This window comes from Ambystoma mexicanum, chromosome 12, assembly GCF_040938575.1.
Source record: "Ambystoma mexicanum isolate Mex_15411 chromosome 12, UKY_AmexF1_1, whole genome shotgun sequence".
Taxonomy (NCBI): Eukaryota; Metazoa; Chordata; class Amphibia; order Caudata; family Ambystomatidae; genus Ambystoma; species Ambystoma mexicanum.
The window spans coordinates 86,072,563-86,096,511 of NC_090936.1; the positions used below are offsets into that span (position 1 = coordinate 86,072,563).

The 23,949-nt window shown below is 44.0% G+C and overlaps 1 protein-coding gene across 4 annotated transcripts in view; it reads left to right on the plus strand.

Moving 5' to 3' along the window:
• Nucleotides 1-606: 606 nt before the first annotated feature.
• FAM185A (family with sequence similarity 185 member A) overlaps nucleotides 607-23,949 on the plus strand; it is a 432,094-nt gene continuing 408,751 nt past the window's right edge. Inside the window, exon 1 of one of the 4 annotated variants that reach the window (XM_069628055.1) lies at nucleotides 607-1,252. In XM_069628055.1, coding sequence (XP_069484156.1) covers nucleotides 841-1,252 — 412 coding nt within the window. In that variant the 5' untranslated portion in view covers nucleotides 607-840. The remainder of the gene's footprint in view (nucleotides 1,253-23,949) is intronic. The other 3 variants (XM_069628056.1, XM_069628054.1, XM_069628057.1) reach the window with 3 other exon arrangements.

Here is a 23,949-nt window from a genome sequence, read left to right on the forward strand (position 1 = left end):
TGATAATTATTTAATATTATGTGTGACAAAAATCAAACACTGTATTCTCTTATAATTTCCATTTCCTGTTTGAAAAGTACCTAATTTCAAATGTTGTTAACTGATATTGTGGCCCAAGACCAGCCTTTTTGTGATTAGTCCTTGTCCTGACTAACTCTAACTACTGTCTTTCATCATAACATAAAATCCTCACCCTATAAAAAAAAACAAGCATTGGCAATGCCAACAGTTTGGAGTTTTAAGTAGGCATGGGAAAGGCACTTGCCAGGCACTGCCGTACTTGAATTAACTGCCCATTAATGGCAGCAGGTGCAAAATGGTGCAAGTTCCTGGGCATTTAACTGTTGTGTATGACAAATGCGTAATACTTATACACAAGCTAAAACTGTGGGCTTTGCCAATGCTTGTTTATTTTGATGCTTTGCCTGTTTTGGCTATTGCTTTTCGCGGCTCTTTTTGGCAAACAGTTGGGCTTGTTTTCGCAGGCAGGTTGGACTACACATTTAACAGCGTGTACTTCTTAGCCAAGCATTGATTGGAGAACAGCCATAGAGCCCTGGATTTGCTGGTGAACTTCATAGCATCACGGGATTGGTTGGTGAAGCCGAACAAAGTGTCACACCCTCGCAGGGATTGGCTGGCAAAATTAACAGACTCGCTATGTTGATTCATCATTGGTAGCTCGCTCCTCCCCCGAGCTGAAGTTTCGCACCACGGAAATGTGTTTTTGGGAAGTCGGCTACAGCAGCAGCTCTTGATGGGATCTCTGTAGCAGGAGAAAGTAACAAGTAAAGCTAATAGCCTGCCGGCACTGCTGCAAGTGCAGCATTGCCTGTAACCATGGCGCCCTTGGTGTCTTTGCTCAGCGCGCGGATGTGCCCCGTGCAGCTGCTGCTGAGATGGCCCACCTCGCAGCCTTGGCGTTGCTCGCCACAGGAAGTGCCTTGCAGGCGGCACACGGTCTCCCATAAGCACCCCATTCTGAAGCAGTGGACGTTGGTAGTCTGCCCGTTCAGCAGTCTCCGCGTGGAGGTGCCCTGTCACGTGCGGGTGCGCACCCAGGACCCGCTCGCCTATCCGAACCAGGACCGTGTTTTCGTAACCATCAGCGGTGCCCCCCGCCTCCAGCCACACGGGCCAGGTCTCGAGGACCTGGAGGTGAAGTACAAGGAGGCGGCCAAGCGGCTGAGCATCCTCTCCGAGCGCATCGACAGCCAGATGAGGGTGGAGGTGTCCACGCCTGCCAGGTTTGGTACGTGGCACAGCTGCTGTTCTACACCATGCACACCACCCCGACTCTTAAGAAAGCTGTGCACGCAGGCAGTATCGGTGCCCAGAAAATGGCAGTATGACCACTGTTTTCAAATAGCTGCATTTTTTTGTCATAATTGGGAAATCATTTTATGTTACCCAGGGTGGTAAATCCAAGTTATTACGCACTCTAATACGGCACTTTTTATTCCAGAAGCACGGGGAGGTAAAGCGACGTAGCCAATACATTTGGTCAAATAGAGAATTATATATATATATTTTTTTAGATATGTTTGAATAATATATTATCAACATATACAAGATAGCAGGCACCCCTCTCTAGAAAGACCATGGTATGACATGTTTGCTGTTTTTTTTCTCCCACTTTGAGAGTCTGCAGCCATATTATCAATCTTTAAATTTAAAAGGAATTTTTCAGTTTCTGATCAATACAATGTGAATGTTAAAAAAATGTACATTTAAGAATCCATCTCTAACTTGGCAATAAATAAAGGAAACATAAAAAGCAAGGTCTAAAAGAAAAGAGTAGGAGGTCAAATATGGGGACAATCTAAAGTCTTAAACAAGGGCAAATGTACAACATTGCTAAGTTAAATCAGTGTCGGGTTTCCACACTAGGTGCAATGACATAAGAATTCTGACAGCTCTTAGTTTGGTTTGGAACTTTTGAGTCCATAATATATCAGTTGTCATAATTCTAAGATCTTTGAAATATGGTTTCAAATACTGGATCCGCATTAACATTGGACATTCTGTCAATAGATGCTTTAAGGTTTCGCATTGGCTGGGGCTGCAGCCGAATCTGCGCAGGTTATTGCATTTGGAGAGTGTTCGATTAGCCTGAATTTCTCTGGTGTGCCATAGGTTTAGTCAGAAATTAAGAAATGCGTTTCTATAGGCAGGTGAAGGGAATTTGACTAGGTATGATTCTGGTACTCAAAGTAATTTAGGGGCAAACGGAGTACTTCTAAATGGCTTAAAAATGAGGCATAATTCACAGGTATGTATCCAGTGCCTTAAGTGGCACTACAAATCGAGCCGGGGCTCATCGAGGGGGCGTGGCCTAACAGCAGGGGTCCTGCTGGGCCGTTAGGCCACGCCCCCTTGACGATCCTCGGCTCAATGGGCTACTGGCACCCCTGCCAGGCAGTCTTTTGTAGAGATCACCACCCGCTCCCCATGTGGGAGAGGGTGCTAATCTCTGCATTTATTTTGTATAGGCTTGCCTGGCAGGGGACAGCGCCTCGCCTATTCAGCCTTAATGGTGGTGCTGCCCCTCGCCAGCTGGGGAGGGGCAGCGTCACCATTAAGGCTAAAAGGGTGAGGCCACTGGAAGCAGAGGCCTTTTTCTTAAAGACTGAAACTCCCGCGGAACTTATGTATTTAGAAAGCAAGGCCTCTGCTTCCAGCGGCCTCACGTTTTCTCCATAATGGTGGCGCGGGCCCACGTGCATCCCTTGATTAAAGGGATGCCTCGCAGGTGCAGCGCCACCATTACGGCTGAAAGGCATTTTTTTCTGAAGCCTGAAGCTCCCGCACACGAGCGAGAGCTTCAGGCTGTAGAAATGCCTTTTCGTGTAGTGGCCGGGGCTGCCAGGGGAGATTAGTGGGCCCCGGCAGGGCCCCGCCTCAAAACGAAATTTCGGAGCGGGCCCCGGCAGGCCCCGGCCCACTTAAAGCCCTGTATGTATCCAATGATATTGCCACAATTTTTGTTAGGCTCTTGTCAGGTTAGATGATAGCAATTCTATGGAGATATCAGCTGCAGACATGATATTCACAATTAGTTTTCTCCATTGTTTTGCAAGTCGATGTTCAGAGAGCCTCAGATAGTCTTATAGAATCTGCAGGAGAGATCCTGGTTTGTCACTTGGGATACATTTCCTATATAAAGAACTTAATTTCCAAGCGTACATGCTGTACAATGATAGTAAGCCAAGTTCATATCTAACTATGCACATTAGTTGGGATCGAGGCAAGGAAAGCACCCTCTTCCAGAATCTCCTCTCACAAGGTAGCCAGAATGATTCTGATCTGAAGGTTTTGGTCTCTGCACTGTACAAGACTACTGGGGCTATCTTTTTGGTTGTAAAAGGTTATTATTAGTGGTGAGCATGACAATTTACCATATTTGGCATGAATGATTTGTGCTTGCGAAATTGGTGTTGACATTTTGCATTGAAGTTCAACCAGTTAGGGACCATCTATACTATTGTTGTTAATGTTTAACCCAAGATATGGTATTCACTGACTAAATTCAGTCTAGTTTTGTGCAAAGACCACCTGAAGGAGCTCTTTCGATGCTGTTTTGTCAGACCACAATGCAAAATCTTTGTTTTCTCTATGTTAATCATCAGCAAAATATCAGTGAAATAATTTTGTAGAGCAGTTTTTGCAGGCCCTTAGGGGTCTTTGATAAGAGGACCAGGTCATCTGCGTAAAACAACCATGCAATTGGGTGATTTTTTAGTTTCGGCGGCTCTGAAACGACAATCGAAAAATTTCCTCATGTCTGAGATGCAGAAATTAAACGGTGCAGGGGCCAATACGCACCTTTGTTTAAGGCCTCGGAAGTTGAATATAGGATTGGATAGTTTTTTAACGTCAAACGAATTTGCACTGTAGTGTAGGTGTGTAGCATTTGAGTAAGGGTTTGAATGGTGTGCGGGCAGGCAGCCTCAGTTTGGTCATTAACATTTTGCGTGATACAGAATCAAACGCTGTTTTAAATTCAATGAACACCATGTAGATTGGCTGTTTCATTTGTAATCCAAGTGACTTGATAACCGTAATTGCTGTCACGTTAATTGCCGTTCCTATGCCAGCAATGAATCCAGTTTGATAAGGATCTCCAAATCACGCATTGTGAGCCATTTGTAAAGTCTCTTAAGACTAGACGTGCAAATATTTTGTCTAGTATGTCTAGTAAGGCTATGTTTGGTAATTGTCAATCTCCCTTTTTGAATATTGGGATAAGTACTGATTTTTGCCACGATGGAGGAATAGTTTGATGTTGTATTGTCTGTTGGACTATCAAATGAAGTATCTTGGCCCAGTGTTCTGGGTTGGACTTGAGCATTGCATTGCTCAGCCTGTCCGGGCCAGGGGCCCTTGAGGAGCTTCATTTGTTGATATACTGTAGAATATCATCTTGATCAAAGATTAGGGTAATGTCTCTGCTTTTCTGCATAGTAGACTGGGGTTTGTCAATGTTGACAGATTCACAGAGGGAACTAAAGTGCTGGACCCAAGTTCGTTCAGATACAGCATTAATTTGCAGTGGGAGTTGGGTGTTATGGGTTGCTTGGTTCAATAGATTCCAAACTTGAGCCGAATATTTAGCTGTTAAAGCCCGTAACTTCTCTTCTCCATCGCTCTGCAATAATGAGGCATTTTGCATAACTATCCACTTCTTGTATTGGGTGTTAGGAAGAATTAATGTCCGAGTTTTGGTCTCAATTGGTAAGGACTAGGCCCTTCTTTTAAGTTTGCGATGAGCAGCCTTTCTGTCTTGGAGCTCAGAATCATAAGTGTTTGTGTCTGTGTGTAGGCCTTGATTTGTTGTTTAAACATTTGTAGTGCTGCAAAATAGTGGCCATCTGTGTGTGTTATCTGTGGCGATAATGACTGGGATTTGTTAAGATGCAATTATGTAGGTCTGCTAAGCGCTGCAGTGACCAACGAAAACAATTTCGGCCTCCAGCAACAGCAAGTCGACCATCATAGTTATTCATGATCATATTTAATCGAGTCGTCTGCCATCTCCAATTTAATGCGAGGAGTTCATGATCACTATGTTTTTGCAGTACATTTTTTGACAGTTGCAGATAGTGTATATATAGTTATGATCGCTTTTTGCTGCAATCTCCTCCAAGTACAGCTCAGAGATATATCGCCCTGCACAACCCCATTTAGCATCACTAGCTGTCTCTGAGCCATGAGAGTTGTCCACCTCAGTACTAAGGTTGCCTCTGTTCTAGTTGTTTCTAGGAGGAAATGGATGTTCAGATCACCCATTCAAATGGTGGATGTTATGGATGAATCCAAAGTGATGAGGTCCAGCGTGTCTTCTATGGATTTCGGAAATGCATCTGGCTTTATTGCAGCATGATTGAAGTAGATATTGATCAGTGCTATTGTTTTGGTACTGGATTTTATCTTGGCCAACTGAATGTATGAGTTAGGTTCGGCCCATCGCTCTAATTGCAGACCTGCAGCTATTTTGGTTGTGATTATTAATACCGCTTTTGGCCTGCTTTTAAGGAGGAAGTGTAGCTGGTAGCAATAGAGCACTATAGCCATCCCAGACTGGAGTTTCAGAGAGCCAGGTTTCCTGCAGGGCAACTATCGTAGTTGTTCAGATCATTCGACATGGTATCCATGATATGTTATAGCCCTGTGTATTCCAACTATCGAGCTGATCGCGCTGATTAATCTGTAATCTGGATTGTTATTTGTCCTTTTTAGGATAGATTCTACGTTTCGTGATGACTGAGGGTTTCTGTGTGGAAATTATTTTCATAGAAGGAAGTAAGGATGTTGGTTTTTTGGAGTAGCAGAGTTCTTCAGCCTGCTTAAACTGACTATTTGTGTTGCTTGGTAATTCGTGATTGAGGATAAAGCCCAGTTCGAACAGTGATTGTCTTGCCTGCCAAAATGTATTCATAGCTATTCCAAATGGCAGCCACAATCGCGCTATGGATAAGTCGTCTCTTAGAAATTCGACTCTATGTATGTTGGATGACAAGTCTTCAAGACTAGGAACAGCACTGAAAATGTTGAGAACACATGTTCTGTTTAGATCATATGTTATGGAGTAGTTCTGCACTGAATTATTAGATGGTGAAAATGTGTGGCTGTCCTAAAGTTTTTTGTTTGCTTCAATGGGGGTGTTAATCTCATGGAGTTTGTGGGACCAGAGCCAGTTGAATCATTTTAAAATGTATTCAGGATAGCATCCTGACCCACTTGTCGGTCGGGTATAGATGTCACATTTCTGTTGTCCTGATGACTTTCTAGAGACTTTGTATTGAATAACTGACTTAGCTATTTCGTTTCGTCTTTGTTCCAGCCTTGTGAATGCCTTTTCTGGAATTGAGACTTGGTAAACACTAGGTTTGGTTTGCGGTGGGTTACTAGCTCGTGGAGCTTGGGATTGGGTGGTCGAAGCTTTTTACTGCTGAGACTCCCAATTCCAGAAGTAAGTAGTCAAGTGGCTCGTAAGGTGGTTCAATCTGAGTGCTTTTCTTGAATTTCGTTTTTTTGTTTCCGGCAATGCTTGCATATTTCTTAGTTATGGCAATTTTGGCAATCTCAACTTGCTTTTTGGGCTGCGAGAGGGACTGCAGAAATAGTTTCAAACTAGATCGATTTTGCAGCGTGCCTGTTTTTATGTTCTTAGTTTTTTCATTTGTTGGGTCGGAGTTAATCTTTTCTTTTTCTTGGCAAAGATTGTGTATACTGGCTTGTTTGTGTCCTCTTTAATGAACGAGTGATTAGTTGTTAAAGGCAGTGGTGATGGAAGAACTACTTCATAGTTTCTTATTCCCATCTTTTGCAACCGTTTTTCCGATTTGTTCAAGGTTTGTGTTCAGCACGATGATTTCCAAACAATGAGGTTTCAAGGATATTGATTTAGGTGAGGACTGAAAATGCTCCGTGTTTTCACGATGCACAAACTGATTTATCAGCAGGGTCTGGGCATTTATTTTGCTATCTAGTTTCAAAAAGCTTGGTCAGTGATATGAGGGCGGTGTTCATTGCCATCAACGTTAGTTCCACAGCCGGGGTTAAAGTGAATGTAGGAGACACTCAATGTTGAATTCGCGGTTTATCTGCTTGCTTTCTGGGGGTGGGCTTTGCAAATGAAATGGAGAGTGCAGACGAATTATGAGGACTGACCAAACACGATTGGTGACTGGGACAGGCTATTAGTGCAATGATGACAGGGTGAGGTGTTGGATGATGGAATGGATATCAAAGGTTCAGAAAGTGTTATTGTTGAGTTTGTTTGGCCTGCTATGTTTATTGCAGTGAGCTGCTGATCTCTTGTTAGTTTCGGACAAGCTAATAGATTCAGTCTGATTCTGAGTATCTAAGACGTTCGTCCCGGATGGCTCGCAATCAATAATTGCAGCAGTGTAGAGCTTGTGTTGTTCATGCGATTTATCAGGGGGGCATTGTTTGTCCTGTTTGGAGATGGATTCATGTTGGAGGGCAAAATAAGATTGGATGGGAATGTATCTGCGCTTATTTCTTCGTAACTGGCCAACATTAATGAATCTGGCGGGCAGGGTAGTTAAGTCTATAACTGCTTAATCTTCCAACAATAAATTGCTGGCTGGCACACTGGTCATGGTAGATGGTCTGTTTGTGTTTACGCAAGATGAGTTATTTAGATCAGGGGAGCAGAAGTTCCTGATGTCAGCAGTAGTCGATTGAATGCGAGACCGTGCCGCAGCAGAACCGCTTTTGGCTAGGTTTAAAGTGTGAGGCGTTCTTACAGGATTTCGTCTCGAATGGCAAGTTTAGTGATTTCTTTATAAGGAGGCATTGCCGACTTTAAAGTGTATAGCCCTATTGCCGGTGCTCCAGATAAGATTTTGAGGTGGGAGTATTTTACTCCATATTTTTAAACTTTGAGAGTAAATGTGATTTTAAGAGAGTAAAAATTACTTCTCTCCTTTGCAAGAGAGTAAAATGTATGTCACATCCAGCCGACGTGTGCAAAAACTGTATGGAAATCATTACTAAGCGGCAGCTTTCTGCATTTTGACAGAATACACCTTTCATTATTTCTCTAATGTCTGGCCATTTGATCTATCCTGTATATATTTAAATGTTGAAAACACACAAACCTAGCCATTTACATAGCAAAGCAAGCACAAGTTGTATTGTATGTTTTGAGGTTCGATAGCAGAGTTGTCTTTTGATGTTTAATGAAAGTCCTCATTTTCTGGAGCTATTACTACCGATTGGTATGCCAATGTAATGATACAACAGTGCAGAGAAGCAAGGACTCCATGCTAAATTGTATATCTAATCTCATGGTCAAATGGTCATTTATATAGCGCTTCTCGCAAAGAGATGTACATAGAGCATATTTATCACAATTATCTTTGAACAGCTGAGTTGGCCTTGCCGGGATTCGACCTGCAACCTACAGATCGCAGCAACGAGTGCTCAACCAGCTGAGCTATCTTATTGGCTAACATCCTTCAGAGGTCGGTTAGCTAGTATCGACTGAGGCATAATGATCACAGTGCCTAGATGTTGGACGAATCATGTATGAAGCGCTACATAAAGTTAAATACCTATCTGGATTATCATAGGGACAGGTTTTGCTGAGTTTCTATTTCAATTACAAATGTAACTTGTATTAGTTTGTTTTTGGAACAGCGCTTGCACTTCCTGGAGAGTCAGGTTTTGGATGTTTTAATTGTAGTCTTGAAGATTTGAGAGGCTATAGCTCCTGTGATGGGTGTAATGACAATCACTCACCCTTGAACAAAGACTCTGCTGATACTGACAATTTATAGTAATGTACCGCATTGACGGCAAGGTTGAATGGATGTAAACTAGACCGTGCATAGTGCTCATTTTACACACTGTTTTTATAATTGGGGTGTAAATTAAATTATAAGTGTAAAAATGATCTGCCTCTGCATGATTATGCACACAGCTCTGAAAGATACAATTGTGCAATACTCGTTTGCTTTCACTGGAAAAAAGCATAATTTGCTACAAAATATTAATTCTCAATTGAAACTTAGTTTTCCATTTTATTAATTTTTCAATCCTAAAATGCTAGGAAAATATGCACAGTGCTTCTGTTTCCTCCATGAGCAGCAACACAGCTGAAGCTGAAAGGAAATGAACCATTCCTTTTAACTGGGTGTGCAGTTTCATTTTTTGAAAGGCTTGACATCCATTTAGCACTGCTCTTTGCGCTACACATGTGTAAATGTTCACAGGAAAATAATAAAGCTGTCATGTTTACAAGATTTTCATTTGTAAAAAGGCCTGGTACGCACCTTATCTGGAGGCCTGCCTGTTGCCATTGAGTCGATGGAGTTTAGCTCTGTGTTTGGAACTTTAAGTATGAAGCCTTCAATGTGATGGTAGTTTATGAACTATGTTTACCTTCGCTTATGCAGCGGCGGGGTTCAGTGGAGATGATTGGATTGCTTGTTGCTGGAGCTGAACCGCTGCACAGCTAAGCAGCCAAACAGCACTTCACCAATGCACTTCCACGAATGCGCGCACATTCATTGTCCATGGAGGCTGGGAAAAGTGGGTGGGGCATAACAGCACACAGTGATAAAAGCTTCTAAATATCCAATTAGTTATGCCTAGTAATGACAAAAGAAGATAGTAAAATGAAGATTAGAATATGCAAGATGATCTTCAAGAAAAGTCCATATACTATAAGAGATCTTGATCACGTAGTAGTCGGTCCATACCAGTATTTTCTCTTTAACATGAATTGCAGTGTGGGCAGCCAAACAGCCCTTCACCAATGCACTTCCATGAATTATATTCTGGGTCGAAAGTGGGCAATTTTATAACCAAAATGTGTTTACCCTTGATTTCCCTTCTCTCTTCTTCAGGGTTGCCAGAAAATGAATCCCTCTCATAACCTAAATGAGTCTTGCAACCAGCCCAAGCATTTTCTTCTCAATATGCAGTAATGCAACACCCAAGGGGTACGTTGTCCGCCCTCTGAAAAATGTGCGCTGATGGTGTACCCCCACTCTACCTTCGATTTATATGCTTTGAAAACCAGGGCCATGGAAAACAAGCTCTCCAGTCTCCAGGGCTGTAACCTCTTTCCCCACATCCCTGGACCTGGCACATCATTAGGACCCAGTTGCCCTCTCCTCCTTTACCATTCTCACCCTAATCTCTGCCTTTCAACAGTACTCTTATTTTTTAGTTTTTTAAGACTTAACTTGAAAACTATACAAATTATAAATAAAGTATTCCGACGAATATATAAATCCTTACGGAAAAATGTTAAGCAAAAAGAGTACAATTATTTTCCCCCTTTTGAATGGAAGACTACAAATAACAGAATGTCCTTCAGTTGGAGGTAAAACAAATGTACTTTCAAGAGTTAAGAATGCGCAACAAATTATGTGTGAATTTGAATTTTATTTGGTGTGCAGAGAAATGCTGATAGTTTCTGCTGTGCTGATATCCGTGCTGAGCTACTTCAATCAGAATTCCAGGCGGTGCCTGCTGGGTCTTGAACCCTTTGTGCCGCCCTTTTGCACCTGGTATAAATTACCTATCCTACGCTGAAGCAGTGCGCATGCAAGCGTGGCACTGTCACGCCGTCTGGCGGAGAAGAAATAGTAACGGAATCTGTTGTAACAATATTTCAATATTTGATGACTTTACAAGGGATGAGGAAGAACTGGTAAGGCTTGCTGAGAGGATAGAACATGCAGGCAAGACTGAGCCATGTTAATGTACCTATTTGCTAAGGAATCCTAAGTCGTGTATACCTAAAACCATAATTGTGCCAGTGACTGAAACTAAGTGTAAATCACTCTCCAAAAGAACGTTATTTTCGTTGAAAGAGACAGAGGACTGTCAGGCATGGCAGGCAAGTTACCTCAGGACCTGGAACACTGTCTTCACACAGAACCGGTTATTCCTATAGAACTCCTAAGCCTTTCTATTCTAAATGGAGGCTGTTTGATATCTTGCCTGGGAAACGACTTTTGAATTATTCACATTGTTGAATTCACGTGATTAGGATCGTCACGTGTGTTACTGCATTACGTTCATAAGCAGCGTGGGGACGTCGCTCGCTGCTTCTGATTGAACTAACATGGCGTCTGGTAGCTGAAACTTTGATCTGCGTCCTCGCATCTCTTCAGCAACTTCTTTCCACACACAAACTCCTGGAGCTGCATTCATGAAGTTACGGCAGCTTTTCTTGTTCACGTGTATCTTTCTACATGCTAATTTCGCCAGCCTTCTACTAGAAGACCAACAGACGGCTTTTCCTTCACACAAGAGTTCTGGCAGTCCCATCTGCATGTACTTTGATCACGTGTATAAACACACGCAGGTTCCTGAACTCTTAAACATGCAGCTTCCCGGCTACGTGTAGATTGTTTACGTGTAAGCCACATGCGGTTTCTAACGGGCTGTTTCCTGGCCGGGAGTACCATTGCACATGTAATTCCACATGCAAGTTGTGCTACGCTTTTGATTTAATCCCTGGCACCTGTGATGAGATTACAGGTGGATTTCTACTCATGATTTCTGTTCTACGTGGGAAAGGAAGTACTGCCGACAACTATTTATTTGAAAGTGATTGTGCACTGTACTTTGAACGCTATCCTGTGGTGCACCATCCCTTTATCTAGTGTGAGCCTCGTGCCGTTCGGGATACGTTTCCCTTACTAACCTTCCCTCCTTTGTCATTGTTTCCTTATTTGGATTTCTTCAGAGACTTGTCGGCGGAGCCTCCAGTTCAGAATCTACAGGTTAGTGTGGTACTAGGTGTGATTGCTGTACTATTAGTTAGAGTTAATGTTGGGACACTTCCTCATTATACTTTATTGTATCCTAGGCTGACTTCCAATGATGTTCCCACACCCTTTCCATTGATCCCTCTCTCTGCCTGTTTTATTAGTCAGAGAGTTGTATCATTTGGAAGGTTTATTTTGACTTCACTACTGTCAAGCCATTTGATTCGTCAAGGATCCGGAAGAGCCCTACCAATGTTATCCTTTTATGGTTATACCTGTATCCTTTTTCATAAGATACTGGGGTGATATATGACACACACTGAAATTGCACAACTAGAAGATTTTGGCAATACAGAATCATTGACTTGTCTTGGTACAAAACTGACAAAACCAGAGTGTTCTTTGCTCCCTCACCCCTAATCGGGTAGCACACCCAAGGGGAAAAAAAAGAAAAACGGGAGCTGCGGGGGTGTCCCCCTTAAAACCCCGTTCACTACACTGTACAGTATAGTGATCGGGGGTTTGTGGGGGGCACCCCTGCAGCACACCCGAGGAGAAAAAAAACAAAAAAAACAGTGGGTGTGGGGGGAAACCCCTGTAGCTGCCCAAAAAAACCCACAAAAGGACCCTGTGGCGCTGGTTCCCGATCAAGGAAGTGAAAGGGAACTGGTGCTGCAGGGACACAGCGTGTCTTAAAAGGTAAGTAGGGTGTGGGTGAGGGTGTGTTGGGGGTGTGTTGTGGGTGGGGGTGTGGGCTTGTAGGGTTTTTAAATGTATGTTTGCATGGGAAATGTACAAACCTTTTGTGCTAAGTACATTTCTCATGCAAACTTTTCCTTCGCAGACTTTTCTGCGACAGAAAAATCATGTAGATCCCTCTATCCACGTCTCTTGATTCTCTATACAATGCTACTCTATTACCCCCAACCCAGAAACCTCCCGAACATTGGCTCATTCCCCAACTTCATCCACTGTGGCTCACTCCCCAACTTCATCCCCAGCGGCATATTCTGTAGTGCCAAAAATCTCTGGTGTGGACTCTGCCTTTGACGTTGCTCTTCTTTCTGCCAAAAGTCTTACTATTCTTTTTGTAAAAAATATTTGTATTTATTGGAGTTTCAAATTTTCAAACGGGCAACAACATTAAAATAAAATGTTCCCATGTAGAACTACTAGCCCCCCGCCCCACCCCCCTCCCTAGCCCTCTTACCACCTATCCCATGTCCCCCCACGCCTTTGATACAGTGGACAAGCCAGCTTTTATACACTTACAAAATGTCCAAAATGTGTAGATTCGGCAGGCAATATTGTTCCATATAGTCTCCCATATAAAAAGAATCATAGCCCACTCTGACAAAATTAGTTTGTTCCCCTTGGATCAAGTAAGACACCCTTTCCATAGATAAAAAATTCTGAATGTTACAATACCAATCTTTGTGTGGTGGGCCCACTGATTTACAGTTCCTAGTGGAACCAGGAAGGCTGCTAATTGTAGAATGAAAAGGGCCTTCCTCTTATGCTTTGGCCATGATATATTGTCTGGTTTTGCCATGTGTAGCAGAGTTTCTTCAAGGTTCCTCTCTGACTTAAAGGCAAGCATATCCTTCATATTCCACTGACCTCCCTCCAATATTCACTCAACTTAGAACAGGACCACCAGACATGTAACCAACCCCCCCCCTCACCCACATCCTCGCCAACAAAGAGCAGAAACCGAGGGGGGTGTAAGCGTTCAGGAGTGTAGTGCCATTGGAACATTAGTTTGAACCAAAATTCCCTAATCTATAAAGATCTGGTCATTTTTGGGATATCCAACCACAATTGGGTCCATGCATGATTTGTTGGTGTATGCCCGAGAATCTTAGCCCTGGCATTTTGATAAGTAGATGCAATTATCAGACTTTCGTCTGTCAGAAACATATAGAGTTTAGAGATCAGATGTGTCATCTCCCGTGCTTGAGGTCAGAAATTGCTCAAAAGTAGTACATTTCCTTAAAGCTGCTAACTTATTAGATGGAGCCATTGTCCAATGGCGAACCTGACAGTATTTAAATTGCTGGCTCTCCTGTAGTGCAAGTTCCTCCTTGCACAGGGCAAAGGACATATGTCTTGTCCCAAAAATATATCTCAAAATTTAGTACAACCAGCAGTTTTCCAGTCAGAAAAAGAGTTTTCCGGTAGACCCGGAGTAAATTGCAGATTCACGAATAAGGGGGTGAAAGGAGAAGGAAATGAGGTAGTGTGATGTTGCTTAATCGCCTGATCTCAAATTTCTTCCACCAATCTGGGGATTTCACTTTGGTGTATGTTTCGGGGTCGATCTATCTTTTGGTAGCCAATATTTCTCCCGTATTTTAGACCCCACTATGGCTCGTTCCATATGGTACCATCTCTTATTCGAGTAATTCCCAAACCATTCCCTTATCACTCAAAGATGTGCTGCGCGATAATATTCCCTAAAATTAGGGAGTCCTACTCCTCCCCTATTTGGGGGGGGGGGGGGGGGGAAGCATCAACACTTTCAATGCGACCCCAGACAGTTTATTATTCCATATAAACGTTGACATTATTAAAGAATATGGAAAAAAATGATTGGAAGTCGAATCGGAAGGTCTTGGAATAAATATAATACCTTGGGTAAAATTATCATTTTAATTGAATTTATCCGGCCTAACCATGAGATCATAGGAGACGGCCAAGATTGGAAGAGTTTCAGAAATGACCACCAATAGCGGATGAAAGTTGGCGGAGCATAGTTCCCCTAATGAGTGTGTGATATTTACTCCCAACACCAGGATGCCTTCCGGTTTCCAACAACACTTCCATTGCTTTGGGCAATTCAATTTGTGAAAATCTGAGATTTCAAATTTCAGACTTTGTATCGTTGATTTTTAAGCTGGCTATTTTACCAACATTTTCTAATTGAACCAGTGCCACCGGTTAAGAGTCTTGCGGGTTAGAGGGCACAAGCAGAATGTCATCTGCATATGCCATCAATTTGTGGACGTCCCCCCAACCCCCAAAGGATATGCCTTGTATAGAGTCAGAATAATGGATTTGCGACAATAAGGGTTCTAGGTGCATTGTGTAGACAAGAGGTGATGGGGGGGGGGGGCGTCCCTGCTTCGTTCCTCTACGTAGGGGGACCTTCGGGGACAGTGGACAGTTTATCAATAATCTAGCTAAGGTGTTTACATAATTGGTTCATACTATCTTCAAAAACTTGGGGACGAAACCCATAACGGTTAGTGTTAAACAAAAAGGTGTTGAATGCTTTTTCAGCATCTAATGAAACCAGTATAGCTTTCTCCCCTTTTTTTTTTTGTATTTTTTTTTTTTTTTTTTTAGCCACCTGTTTCAATTAGATGACAGATTTGCCAAATATCGTGGATTTGTCTAACTTTTATATATCCCATCTGATCTGGGTGTATAATAATGGGCATAATGGTTTTAAGTTGTTCAGCAAGAATATTTGTGCAAATATTTGCATCAATATTAAAAAGATCCATCTGGCGGTACGATCCACATTTTACTGGGTCTTTCCCTTGTTTTGGAATTTAATAATATTTTGGCCTCTTCCATTGAATTTGTTATTTTACCCGTCTTAGAAAAGGAATTATAAAGATCAGTATTGGAACAAGGGTCAGTTGAAATTCTTTTATAAAAAGAGCCAACATATCCGTCCGGACCTGGCGACTTATTAATAGGGAGATAAAGCATTACTCTGCGAACCTCCTCCGGGTATATCATCATCTAAAATCACTGTCTACTTCTGAAATTTTTTCAAAGGGGGTAGCTAACAAATATTTATCTTGTTGAGATTGATCTGGTAAGTCTGATTTATCTAAGGTCGTATAAAATGCCTGAAATTGAGCCCTCATTTCTTCCGTCGAGGTTACTATTTTTCCTGACAAGTCTTCCACCCCTTGAATTTTTTGTGCTACTATTTTCCGTTTGTGGTCTAGCAAAAATGTGTCGGCTTAATAGCTTTTATATATACTTTCTGCTTTAAATACAGTAAGCTTTTTTCTGCTTGTTTGGTGTGCACTAAGTTTAGCGTTCCCCTGGCACTCTGATATTGTCTTTGAAGTTTCATTGATGTATCTACCTCCATTTGTTTTAAAATGCCCTTTACCTCCCCCTCCAAGTTCATTTCAAATTTGCACTTTAACTTCCCCCTATATGCTTGTATTGGGATAATCTCTCCTCTAAGGGTCGCTTTGAATGCATCTCAAACCATATCTAAACTCGTTTCACCTCCCAAATTAGAACTAAAGTAGTCAGATATTTTACCATCGATTTCATTGCATAAGTCTTGGTCCGAGAGAATCTCTCTCAGGAATTTACACTCCATAATGTTGGAAAGAATTTAGGGAGACTATGGTCCATCGTCAAAGGTGCATGATGTGAAATGGAAATAGTTTGAGTGTCTGTCTGTGTCACTCTGCCTATCAATCTGACTGAGACCCAAAGGTAGTTAATTCTCGAAGGAGTGTGGGCTTGGGAATAATGGGTGTATGCGCTCTCCTCTCCCTTCAAGGTAGGCCATATATCTTTGAGCATCAGATGATCACATTTCTGTTTCAAGGCTAGCGGTGCAGGGCACCCCGATTTGAGAACTGAGCTTCTATCCCGTCTTGGGTGCCATGCGATGTTAAGACCACCCTGGGCAAAATACTCTAATTTATCTAGTATTGATTTCAGGAAGCCCTCCTGCCTGGTATTGGGGCATATATGGAGACCACAGTTAGAATCTGTAATCCTAATTGTACCACAAGAAAGAGGAACCGTCCCTCTTTATCAGCTGGTACTTTCTTGATAGTGATTTGCGTATCACTCCTGCTGACTTGTCTTTGCATTAGCCTGCCTAAGTATCGGGAAATGTTTTAACTTCAACTTATATCGATCTTGGGACTTAATATGCATTTCCTGTAGAGCAATATGATTAGGCTGATGTATGCCTAGTACCCGTTCCAGCTACCTTCTCTTAACGGGGAATTAAGCCCCCTAGTATTAAGTGTTAAGCATCTAAATGTGACAATGTACTGTTTGCAGTCTAGCATGGAAATCATTCTTAAAATCAGGCATAAGCTTCAAATTGTCCTACCATGTACTGTACTAGTCTTACCCCCATAAACATTCCCTCCCACTTTAAACTTATTCCTTCTCCTCCCCAACATGTCCCCAATAACCCCCCTTCCCTGGTGTACACCATCTGTTACGCTCACCTGGTATCCACGGGGACGCCACCCAGCCCTGGTTGGATGATTTGCACTCTCGAACCCTCTCCCGGTCCCTTGGTAAGGCCTTTGGTTAAAGATTGGTCTGCAGTATAGGAGAGCTGGATTCAATACCAGATTGTCTTTGTTTTCCCACCTCCCTTGGCCTCAACCCCTTCCTCCACCTTGGGCCTTCTCCTCACTTTAATATTGTAAAAGGTGGATTCTCCGTCCTGCTCCTCGTGGCAGGGGCGCGTAGATGTGGGGGGGCGAGCAGCAACCAAGTTACTTCACTGGTGCAAGCCCCCTTGTGGGAATCCAGGCCTGCTGCGACTCTGTAGGTTTGCTGCTTTACAGTCTGTATATGCAGTTCTTATGTTCCTCTTAGTTCGAATAATGTCTTGCTTCTTTCCTTTTAGGTATGGAAAGGTATTTTGGTGTTGTCATGCAATTTGAAGATGAGCATGGGCCGGTAGGTGAAAGCGCGGTGCGCGCGATGCTGTCCGGTCAGTATTGTGCGCTGCGCTGTTTCGCCTTTTATATTGCTAACCTGTGTCTTTTCTCTCCTTGCAGGTTGCGATGTTCCTCGCCGAGCGCCGTAATGTTCCAGCAACGATACCGACCAAGAGATGACGACTACCCAGGTAAGAATTGTGTGGCTTTCTTCATTCGGGAGGAAACGTGAGTAAACGCTTACTAATGCTGTCATTCTTTCTCCTCTTTCCAGGTTATGGTATTCCAGGATGCATGCGGTGCCGGATGATGGAGTTCGTACCTTCAGGTGAGTGGAACTGAAGTTGGCAATGGATTGGACAGGATACTGTTACAGTTTTGTAGTGTTCTTTCTCTCTCTGCATGTCCTTGGTTTCAGGAAAGCTGGCATCAAAGAACTAGACACGGTGAGCGTTACGCTGCCCACAGCAGAATAACGCAAAGCATGTTCTGCTGTTTGGGTGCGGTTTAAATAGTCTCAGGTAAAGTAGTCCAGGTAAAGTAGTCCCAGACCTGCCACAACCAAAAGACTAGACCGCATAGCTCAGTTCCTTGTAACTGAGCTATGTGTGTGCCTCCATGTTGGCTGAACCTCCACCCCCCCCCCCAAATTAAATAGTCCCAAGTAATTAGTCCCATTCTAATGTTGGTCTTCATGATGGTTATGAGCCTGGCACCAAAGGTGTCAGGACTGACTCCAAGAAAGACTTAGATGAGGTTTTAAAGCATTTGACCTGGCCCTAACTGGAAGACTGACTTGCCAGTGAGGGCTGAGGGCAAGGGTCATGGCACCATCCTTGCTCCTTGGTTTTCGTCCTGAGATATGGTCCACCATCTGAACCAGGGATACGTGCAGGGTATTCTAAAACCCTCTGAATGAGTCGATTATAGGTTCCAAGATGAGCATCAGTCGTGCCCCAGCATCAAAAATAGCTTCATTGTTTTAAGATAGTGTCATCTTATTTCATCTTAATAAGTGCTTCTAAATGAGTTATCCTCTCCTTATTCAGTCACAGGGGTGGGGGTTGTTGCTCTACGGTGGGAGGGTCTTTAAGGGTTTTTGTTTGATTTCGTTGTACTATTGTCCACTCCCAATATTGCTGCCCATGTGGAGCCTTCACTCGGGACAGAGTAGGTTGTTCTTCCTGATCTTCCTGGTTGAGGTGTAGAATATGGGCCCCCTCCTCTGTGTTAGTGATGTAATGTTTCCCCTCCCAGGAAAAAAGAAGGCCAAATGGGAAGGTCCATCTGTAGGGTAGTTTCTGTAGTTGCAGATGTTGCAAAATACCACGCATGTCTCCCCTTTTTTTTTTGTTGTTTTTTTGTAGTAGCGTTAATGGATATATATCCTGGTACAATTTTGTTTCCATTCAGTGTAATTTCTGTTGCTTTTCTGGCTTCCCGTAGGATTTGTACCTTCTGGGGGGGGGTAACACGCCAGTGCTAGCAAAGTGTCTGGGTCCGGTAGCCGGGTCCTGTCGCTTCGGACCAACCCTGTGGATTCTATTGATTGGGACTGTTACGTCAGCTTTGGCGCTCAATAAGTCCTTGAACTCCTGTAACCTCTTCTTTTAAAAGTAAATCGCTCACTGACTCTGGAATGTTTCGAATACGAATGTTAAATCTTTTCGATCTGTTCTCCGGATCCTCACATTGCAACTCTAGATTATGTATTGCTCGTGCCAAATGCTCAAGGAGCTCTTCTGATTGCGTAGTCTCCTGAACCAAGTCTTGTAGTGCTTTTTCATTGCTATCTGTCCTTTCTTCAAGAGACGCAATGTCCTTGCGTATATCAACCAAAGCAGATTTAAATTCTGTTGTGAAATTGTCGAATTGCAGTTGCAGGGAGAGGGGTAGTGTATCCTGAAATGCTTGAAAGCACTGCTCCATGTCCTTTTTCAAGGCCGCTATTTTGCTCTGTGTAATGTCCGTCGGTTCCTCCGGCGCTTCACTGGTGTCCAGGGTGTTTCTTGACACCTCCCGATCTTAACCAACCGGTCCTAATAGGGTTCTCCTTGTGAGTGAAATCTTAGAGAGGCGTTCTTTACTTTTTTCTTTAGGCCCTGCCATTGACCACCTTCAGTGCCTAATCAGCACTTAATTACAAGTTCCGAGTGCACACGGGTATGTAGCTTGATTTTAGGTTCGGGTTAGAGTTCAAGGTCTCCTGAGTTTAGTAAATACTTCTTCTGTAGGAGGGAATTTCCCCATTGCCTCTAAAGTGTAATGCCTGTGAAGAAATCTTGTGTTCTTAGCAAACTCTGCCCTAGGAATCCATGAAGAGTTGTTGTCAATAGTTTTTTTGCCCTTGCTTGGTGCTCCCCTCTCAGTGATTCAGCACTCTATAATTGACAGTCTATATCTGCCCACCTGAGATTAACATAACTACCGGTCTCTCAGTCCAAAAGGGAAGCATTTAAATGTAAAATACTTTCTGCTACTTTGCGGGATAACAGGTTACCTATGGGATATATTTGCAGCATTGTCTGCATTTCCTCACACAGCACCATCAACAGGAGGAGAATATAGGTATGGTATGGCACTTCTGTGGGTGGCTTCCCAAAGTCTGCTCTCCCCAGTGTTCTCTGCACACCACCCAGAAAGCTAGACCGGGAGACGGGGGAGGTACAATTGCAATGAAAATGTTTACCAGAGCCCCTCCCTCTCCTACCTGCTGCTCGTGACTCGGGAAGAAGGCAACCCTTCAATAGAACTTCTCTGGTGTGCCTGAATTGAGCCACTACCGATGCGGACTTCGGGAGTCGTTTATAATGCTAAAGAGCATTGGGTGCCTTCCGGACCTCTAAGAGACACGTACCAATGTTGACCCACAGTGAACAGTCTTCCTACTCCAAATGGTACCAGGGCTTCTTCCCTCACGTTCGAAGTCGAAACAGGAAATGGCACGTTTCAAACTGAATATGGGAGGGTCAGCCGCGGCACGTGTTGCACTCTGGCAACAATCCTCCTCCAAGTGTTTTCACAGTTGTTCTCCAACGCCACATTTTTACACACCTCTGGTGCAGGTTTCTGGTGATTTTATGTTCAAATAGTGGATTTTAACATATCCACGCTTCTAAAGGGGCACAGAGCTCTCACTAACGTGCCATCTTGGTTCCAGTCTTGCCATTCTGACCTTCTCCACTCCTTTTTAGAAACTTTTTTTTTTACCTTTTATTATCGTTTTGCAATTGCTACTCACTACCAATATAAATGGATTGACAGTGGGTATACCGCCTTTCGCCACACACCCCCATGTTATATATTACTAATAATGGGTCCGCGCCAGCCCCAGTAGTCTGGACCTACGGCTTAAACATCTTTGGGCCCTTTTAGTGATAGAAGCCTCTCCCTTCCTTGCAATCGCAACTTCTGTCCCCAAGGGCCTCTCATCGTTGGTTCCTCCAGGAACTGCATCTGCTGAGAAGTTGACTTCAGTTACCCTCTGCGCTGTTTTTTGTGATGAGGTATTGCACATATGGCCCCCAGATATCTATAGGCCTAGCTTGGATATTCGCCAGTCTGCTGTATTCTGTGTCCATTTCACTGTAGTACATAATATCCTCTCGCCATTGCTCCATATTTGGGACATGTACTCTTCCCACACAACATTGCCACTCGTTGTTTGGCTAGGAGCAAGAGTAGCCCAACCAACCTCCTTGTTTGTCTTGGAATGTGCCTGGCATAACCCATTAATGCAACCATGGTCACCCCCAAGCTATGTGCAGAAAATCTGCTGGTGAGATGGTGCATCTTGGGCACTCATCTGAAGTGTCTTGGAAGAGTTTGTTCAACGTTGTTGGCGTGTAATAGAATTGATGCAGATATTTAAAGTGAATCAGTTTAAATCTGGTATTGGGAGCCACCTTCCTTGCTTCCCTGCAGCAATAGGCCCATGCTTAGTCTGGTATTGTGCACCCTAGTAATTGTTCCCATTTTTTTCCGGGACTAGTCAGTTCGCCCTGCCCTAATGTCCCATAAAGAGTAGATGCTACCTTGCTGATGCCACCTCGTCCAAGCATTTTGTCTAGCAATGGGATACCACCCGTTCGCTAGGGAAGGTGGGGATTATCTTTTGCAGGGAATCTTACAGAATACAGAAACCGGTCTAAGGACACAAGTACCCCCTTACTCTTATCTATTGTCAAAAATTGCCCTTCCAGGAACAGATATCTAAAGCAGGTTATTTTCAAGTGCTTCAGGCAGTCCACATATCCCCTTTCTTTGGTAATTGGCACCCGTGGGATGCATATAACCGAGTGGCTCGGAGAGTAAATTACTCCCCCCTTCCACCCTCCTTTGTTTTGCGCTCGAGACGGGCCTATGACCTGGAGGTCAGTTACACTATGTTGGTCACCTTTGAGGTCCGATCGGGCGCTGTCAGTACAATCGCTCTCAGAAGGATTGGGGCCGCCAGAACCCTATCCACCTCCATGTGTCTAATTTCTGCTTGATCCCCAAACCAATGGAGAAGAAACCCTACTTGTGTGGCATCGTAGTATATTTAGAAATCTGGCAACGCCAGGCACCCCTACCTAAAGGGGCCACCAATTTCCCCCGGGACAATCGCAACTGCTTTCCCGCCTAGATGAACCGCAGGATTGCCGAATGTAGCTCCCTAAAGTACTCCTTGGGGAGTGACAGGTGCACATTAAGAAACATATAGTTGCTTTTTTTTTAGAACCATATCCTCCCATAGAGGTTTAGTTATGATATGGCATCTATAATGTGCCTGAAGTGTTTCTAGACTCGACAAGGAGGGGGAAACGGAGGGAGGACACAACCACAATCTTAGTAGGCCTTGTCATTTAGATTGCGCAAGCTCAGGGAAGAGGAAGGGGAGAAGTGAAAAGGGGGCAAATGAGAAGTGCAGGTCATTTAAAGTGCAGCCAGCAGGTAGCTCAGTGCAGGTAATCAGAAAGGGCAGCCAAGGGGTGGTTCATAAGTGCAGAGAGAGGGGACTGTAGGGGTTACAGATGCAGACAACAAGTTCAGGGAGAGCCAAGAGGCAGTGTGAGGTGCAATTTTACAGGCAGGGACCTGGGCCCAAGTTCAGAGGGTGGCTAGGTGACCAGTGCGTGGAACAGACAGGTCATCCGCAGGGGACTGGAAAAGAGAAAGCTGAAATGAAGAGGAATGTCTTGCGTTGCTTCCGGAACCGGAGATGGTTCTGATCAAGTTTGAGAGAGGCAGGGAGGCTGTTCCAGAGGGAGGCCCCAGCCGAAGAGAAAGATCTGCCCCAAACACTCTGCTTGGAAAAGCGACTGACCCTCAGGGTTGGAGGTGGATGAGCGGAGAGCTCAGATGGGAGATATTTAGGAAGAGAGAGTTGGAGGTAGTGCGATCCCAGACCACAGAAAGCCATGTGGACAATGCAGAGGGTCTTAAACTTGATCCTTGCCGCCATTGGGAGCCAATGAAGAGATTTCAGAGCTGGAGAAATACGATCCCTGGGCTTGAGGCCAAGGACAAGTCTCGGTCATGTTCTGGATAAGTTGTAGAGGACGGAGAGTAGAGGCAGGAACATTTAGAACGCAGCTGTTGCAGTAGTCAAGCCTTGAGAGGACCAGAGCTCTCGAGACAGTGAGCTTCTGGGGGAAAGTGAGGAAAGGAAGAATACCTCTGAGGAGGTGCAGCTGATAGTTTAATTTCTTAGAGACGTGAGAGATGTGAAGAGCGAAGGAGAAGGTGGCGTCGAAGATGACCCCTAGGTTCTTAGCCTCACAGGTAGGAGCTGGAAGAGGACCCAGAGTGGGCGGCCGGAGAGAGAGAGGGAAGGGGAACTGGGTCCCGATCAGGAGGATCTCCGTCTTACTGGCATTAAAGCAGAGACCATTGGCGCCACGCCACGCCTGAATTGTGGACAGTCTGGAATGAGAGAAGGAGTAGAGGTGGGCGAGGGGACCCTGAAAGAGCTGGGTGTTATGCACATAACACTGAAAGTTGGAGCAGAGAGCAGCGATGTGGTTGGGCAAGAGGTGCCAGGTATTGGTTGAACAGCCAGGGAGAAAGGTTAGACCCCTGGGGAACACCATAGGTAGAGAGAGAGTTCCATCCACCTATTCATTGATGACATGGCCTGTTCCAGCACCCTTCGACAGTTGTGCTTGTATAGTTCATCCAAGGATCCCGCAATATTAATTGCCAAGTACCGAGTGTAGGTCTCATGCCGTTGGAATCCATATTTATCGTCAAACTGTCTAATACCTGCTGTGAGTGGGAATAGTAGCAATTTCGCAGCATCCGGAGAACTTTCCAAAAGCCAACACATCTCCCATAATGGGACCTCGTTTGTGCTTGGGTCTGTGACGGAGAACCATGTCATCTGCATATAAGGAGGCGACCACCTTGTCTTTGTACAGTTGTATCCCTCTGTGTAGGTATTGCTCTCTGATCATCTCAGCCAGGGGTTCAATCACTAACGCGAACAGTGAGAGAGGGCACCCCTGTTGCATGCCTCCCTCCAAGGTTATAGCTGA